Genomic DNA, 6358 nt, shown 5'->3' with positions numbered 1-6358 from the left:
AGTAAGATTAAGGACTAACCGCTTTGGTCATGGCTGGAGCTGGGCATGCCACTTTGTCACAGCTGTGTGAGTTAAACAAAGGAAATAGTACAAACACAAGATACATCTTGATATGTTATAAGCACATAAAAGAATGCGCTTCTGTGGAATGGTTGTTTCTTTCATACTATCAGGCATACATTTACATAAGAACAATGTCCACAAAACGTTTCGATGTTGGAGTTGTTTTGCTGTAAGATAATTAGATGATTATCAATCTATATCGTAGATTATATCACACAAACTCTCTTCCTCAAAGAGGCAATTGGATGATATTTTCTCTTCTTGAACTTAGATCCACTGTACATAGTTTAAGTCCCCTCTGGCCTATTTATAGTGTTGGCCCTTGCAACAATGTCATCTGTAACTCGACTCCATCTGTTAAGTCATGTTAAATGTCAGTTGCCAGAAGCAGACGCATTGCAGTTCACTTCCCGCTGACTCTCCTACAGAGAGCTCCATGGAGTTTGTGGGACAACCAGGGCCTTCTGGGGCCTGTAACCTCTTAGGAGTGCCAGGCCTCAGCCCCCTGGAAGTGGACGACGATGAGTGTGACGTGGTGATCGGCATCAGGCCCAAATCTTCTCCTCGCCCTCGGAGAAGGAGCTCTGACAGTGACGAGGACTCGGAGCCTGGGCCGCCCATGTCTGCCTCCAGGAGAGTGTCCTTTGCAGACGTCAAGGGCCTCAGTTTGGTGCATGTGAAGGAGTTTGACACTTGGGATGTACCCAAGCTGCCCCAATGTGACTCTTCTGTGGGCGAAGGTACAGATGCAGAGGTATACTTCCTATCTCCTCTCACTTTCTCCCTTCCGTTGTCTACCGAGGAGCTGTTTGTCAGAGTCCGGGAGCAGAAAATGGAACTGGAGACCATCGAGCTACTTCCGGGGACCACGATACTGAAAGGAGTGATCCGTGTCCTCAACATCTCCTTCAACAAAGCGGTATACGTCCGAACCACTTTGGACACCTGGTCAAGCCACTTTGACCTCCTGGCAGAGTACATGCCCGGTACCAGTGACAGTCTGACGGACCGTTTCTCGTTTAAGCTCACCCTGGTGCCCCCGTTCGGAGAGCAGGGAGCCAGAGTTGACTTTTGTCTGCGATATGAGACTTCGGTGGGCACATTCTGGGCCAACAATAACGACAGGAACTACGTGCTGTTCTGTCACCGGAGAATGAAGGAGAGGAAAGAAATGCCACAGAAGGAAAGATTGAACAAGAAAAGCTGCCTTAAGACTGTCAGGTGAGGATATAAAGTGTTTCACTGATCAGTATTTTTAAAGCTCAATACGATTTTGCCTTACGATCAGAAAAAATATTGGCTACTGGTAAAACTGATATAGTAGCCTGACTAATTGTTCTCATTATTCTTGTATGAAAGCTGTTGGGCCTTAAGGTTCATCTAGGTGTAGACTACGTGAGTTCTGTATTTTCTTTACGTTTGAACTGGTGCAAAGATCCTTTATGTTATTGCTGAATGGTGGATTGACCAAATGTGGTGAGGTGCAGGGGATGTGCAACCAATCCAACCAATTTGTGACAAGAAAATAGACAAAGGTTTTTAAAATCCATTATGAATTATCACCTCTTGCAAAACTATTTGAAATGTTTTTTTTTTATCAAAAGGATTACAGTACCTCAACATTGTTGTCACATAAAAGTCTGACTGATCACAATTCCAATGATTCACAGTCAGAGCTTCTCCACTGTGGAAAACATTTTTGCAACGGAAGCTTCATCTCAGGAGAACATTTCAACAGGTGAATATTTATTCTGCTGATTGTGAAATTAAGAATACAATTGGGGAATGTAAAAAGACACTGTAAATAGTGCAGCCTCAGTATAAATAGAAATAGCTCTTTTCTCTAGATGTGTCAAAGCATGGAGAGATAGCGGACACCATGAAAGCCGAGCAAATCTCCGACGGCCAGTCAGGAACTTCAGAGGAGGATCGACAGAAATTACTGGCAAGTAAAAAGAAAAACACAAATACTCCACATTTCTGTTTATTTCTGTGGACAACAGTCCAGTTTACTAATACATTTTATGATTTGCCTTTGGACTATAGCCAAATATAGATTTAAACTCCAATTCAGTAAATGTGTGCTTGCAACTCAAGTGTATTTGCAGGTTAAGATAGCAGAATACTAGACTGACTGAAGTTCCGTGAGATCTAATTGTTCTGAAATCCTAAATCTTTCTCATCAGACACTACAGATCCTTTTTCAGTGATTAAACAATCTCTTATTTTCAAACTTGATTTGCCAGGTTTGATGTATTGTTGCCTATGAACGCAAGCTTAAAGACACCACGATGTCTATGAGGTACAGGAGGAACAGAAAACTTGACATGAACCCCCCCGGTGCACTTTCTGAGAGAATATCACATGACCAGGACTTGAGTGACACCAGTGACATAATGTCCTGTGCAGCTAAAGGACACTCAGTGCATGCTGTTTGCGCTTCTTTAGTGAGTTCTATTTTGTCATGCAGGCTATTTTAACACTATCTTAATCGTTTATCCTTTTGTATTTAATCAAAAATGCAGTCAAGGATATTATTGAATCCGAGCACGTTTCTGTGTGAGATGCAACTTTAAATCCCCACTCCCTTTTCTTAAAACAGCAACTGTTGTGTGAGCAAACTGAAATTAATCTATCTCTGTTGTTGATGGACAGACCGAGAGCAGACGGAACAGCAGCCAAAGAAGTTGCAGAAAGGCTGCACGGATAGCTCGGGTGAGGGACTACTTTTCTCAGAGAGATGGAGGAGCGGATGAAACTGAAAGAGATGAATCCCCTCCAGAGGCAAACCTGGCAGCTCAAGAAGAAACCCCCGAGCAAAATCACTCAGATGTGCAATCATTTCCTGAGGGGAGCAGTAAATCAGGAAGTTCTCCTTTTGTTTCTGAATCTCTGGAGACATGCAGCGAACCTCTCATTGATGTTCCACATGATACATCACCATCACACAACCACACGTCTGACAGCGAGACGGAGAAATCTGAGAGCATCAATTTGGCTGACTCGGCCACATTAACAGGAGGTGAGAGAGCCGCAGTTATCCCAGACAACCCATCAAATGATGAGCCTGCTTCTGCAGAATGTCAAAATATCAACAAGTCTGTCTCGAAAGCAGAGGAAAACAGTCAGAGGCAAGGCACGAGTCATGAATGTATTGGCAACACTGCAGCTCAACCAGCTGGCAGTGATAGTTCAGAAGGGAGCAGTGAAAGCCTTGATAGCCAGACCAACAGCTTCACATTTGGAATTGTGGTGGCTCCGTTGTACCATCAGGTGTTTGGCAGAGTAGGAAATGAAAGTGATTGGGGAAATCCAGTACAGGCTACATTGCATGCTGGAGACTTAAGATACCCTCACACTGAAAGAAGACAGACTAGCTGCACTGGTAAAACAGATGCGAGAGGTAACGAGGGCGAGGGACATGTGATTAAGGGTCCGCAAGGATGCTTAGTTACAAATAGTCCTCCTATGGGAAAAGAAGAAACAAGTTTGAGCGTGACAGCAAACAACATCCCAGACAAAACAGAAACTCTGCGGGATACAGATGATATTACACATTCAGATCAGAGACGAACAAATACATCTGAGGTTCCTAAAACTATTTCTGGAGACACGGTAGTACATTCACATACTGCAAACATTTTAAATACAGATTCGTTGAATCCACAAAAACCCGCTGAGAGTTTACATCTCCAGGGAGAAGCACAGGAAGACAATCTAACCCATGACCCCAAACTGCAAGAGCATACATGTACACAAACTAAGACGAATCTAGATGAAACACCTGCAGACAGTGAAACACAAGAAGTCATGTCATCATTTATGTCACTTCAACCTTCTAAGAGTGTATCAGGGCGTGTTAGTGACGAGACAGACCAACAGACCAGCGGTAGGGGAGCAGACGACTGTAAGCTTGTACGTGAATCAAACAAAGAGGATGACGTTTGCGAAACAGTAACTATATCAACAACCACTGCCATTTCAGAGGAGGATAAAGCATTTGAAGCTTTACATGATTTTAATCCTAAACACATGAATAATTCAGCTACGGAAGAAACTGAGATTAGTTACGTTACTTGTTTTGAAATTGTGGAGGAAAAGGATGTCACAGCACCGGAGATATCTCTTGAAACTATTAATGTGGAAGAAGGAAATAAAGTAGGGAACAACTCGCCGAAAGACGGAACAAAACACTCAGCCGAAAAAGAGATAATTGGTGAGGTAGTTGAGGCAACGGCAAAAGCAACGATTAATAAACACATGCATGGTGACATGTGTGTGGACCTCAAAGATGAGGACGCACAAAACAGAGAGCATCATGAAATAGAAGCTACTGTCGCAAAACAGGAGGATTTTTGTTTAGCAGACACGACTGACGTAAACTGGGAAATTATGGTTGAAGAAGAGGAGCAAAACATATTAACCGATGAAGAGGAAAGTGATGCAATAATTTTAAAAACAGTGGGGAAAGACCAAGGACAGTTGGAGGATGCAGGGAGAGAGACAGCATTAGAAAACAAAGATGCAACAGAGGCGGAAAAAGAGGACAAAATGGTTTGGGACATTAAAGCTGCAAGAGAGGAAAAGAACAAGGCTGAGGATGTAGATGTTTCAGAGGGCAAGCAGAAGATTGGACAGGAAATTGGGGAGATTATGGCAGGAAAAGATGGGGAAGAAGTTGCAAAAGAATTAGAATATGTCCAAGACACAAATGAAGCTGGAGAAGAAGATCTAGCTGAGGAGATTGAAGAAGAGAAAATAGAAAAACAAGAGGAGACTGAGCTGGAGAAAGCAAAACACTTTGCAGACATACATGACGTTGATACTGAAAAGACAAATGTCCAAAATGAAGAGGATATAGAGGGAGAGGAAGAAATAGAAATAGACCTGAGCGATGATGATGAAGCAGGTGTGGAGTGGGAGGATCAGGTAAAACCAAGGGAGGTAAACGAAGAAGAGGAGAATCCAGATTACGAGGAGGACATTTTTGTTGTTGAAACGGGAGAGTCAGAGATCATCGATGCAGAGTCAGAGAGCGTGGCGATAGAGGACGGGCAAAATGAAGCGGGGTGCTTTGAAGTAAGGTTAGACATTACACAAAAGCTCGGGGATGGTTTATCTGCTCCGGTGAACAATGTGCAGGACAAGAGAGTAATTGACGGAGAAAATGGACACATCCCAACTGAAATTCATCTGTACAAAGAGGAAGCTTTCCAAAGCAAGGAGGCTGTTACACATGACCTCACAAAAGCTGCGGGAGATGACAACGAATCCGTTGCTGCAGAGGGAGGTTCGTTCATTTTCACGGATGAACCTAAAAACGATCAAACGAGCCACGACAGCGCTTCAGCAGAGTCCGACTCAGATGACGAGGTGGAGTTGTACATGCACTGCCTCAGGGCCGTGCACACCGGGGCACAGGCCGAGACGGACAGGAACAAGGACACAGGTTTTGGTGAGGGCAAATTAAGGCCCTCTGTAAGCAGAGGCAAAATGCTGCCCACACCCATGCCATCCATCAGTGAGTCTCAGGATGAGGAACAACACACCGGCCGCCTTCTGGACACTCACGAGGACGTGGAGACAGCAGACGTCCAACCCACAGCTCTGCCAGCGTCAAGTGGACAGGAGAGCATCGATAGAAGTGGTTCATGGTGGAAAGAGACTTTTTCCTGCAGCAATATCTCAAAAACATTGTTGTACGCCACCTTGTTAGTGGTATTTTTAGTGGTGGCCTACCGGTATGATTTTCTTGCCTGTTTGGGGCTCTACTTGATATCAGTGGTTTGGCTCTACTGTCAAGGAGAGAGGCAGACAAAGCAACAACAAAAAAAACAGAATAGGATGAATTAAACCTTAAACTGTAATACTATCATACCGTCATTTGATATTTCCCTTTATCTGAAGATATATGAACAAGACCTATAATGGTCTAAATAGAAGAAGATAAAGCGTACAGAAGTGAATAACAATGGGCATTAATTTAAAGTAAATATGACACATATCAGAATAAATGCTGTATATTCCCTATGGGAGGATGCTAACTCTCTGTTGTCAAGAGTATGAACCAATTTTCTTTATTCTTTACTGTACATAAAGCTTAGCATCGACTCAGACTGCAGGCTGTGGACCATTGCTCACACTGATCAGTTCTGCAGAACGTTAATGCATTCTTGAGGTGCAAAAAGCAATCAGTGTGCCGTGTGTGTGGATGCCACTTATAGATCACTGTGTCTGTGTAGGGTACATTTAGTTTTCATAAGCCTGGAATGAATAAATTGTACGAGACAAATGA

At 43.4% G+C, this 6358-nt stretch overlaps 1 protein-coding gene across 1 annotated transcript; it reads left to right on the top strand.

Moving 5' to 3' along the window:
* Positions 1-393: 393 nt before the first annotated feature.
* Positions 394-6358, top strand: ppp1r3ab (protein phosphatase 1, regulatory subunit 3Ab). Its single transcript, XM_031868702.1, is given in 6 exon segments — positions 394-425; positions 427-1284; positions 1734-1801; positions 1911-2008; positions 2719-3925; positions 3998-6358. Coding segments are annotated over 6 exon segments (4182 nt in total). The 3' UTR covers positions 5917-6358.

The sequence above is a fragment of the Anarrhichthys ocellatus genome, unplaced genomic scaffold, assembly GCF_004355925.1.
Source record: "Anarrhichthys ocellatus isolate YVR2014 unplaced genomic scaffold, GSC_Weel_1.0 scaffold2, whole genome shotgun sequence".
Lineage (NCBI taxonomy): Eukaryota > Metazoa > Chordata > Actinopteri > Perciformes > Anarhichadidae > Anarrhichthys > Anarrhichthys ocellatus.
This window is presented reverse-complemented; position numbering and strand designations above follow the sequence as displayed.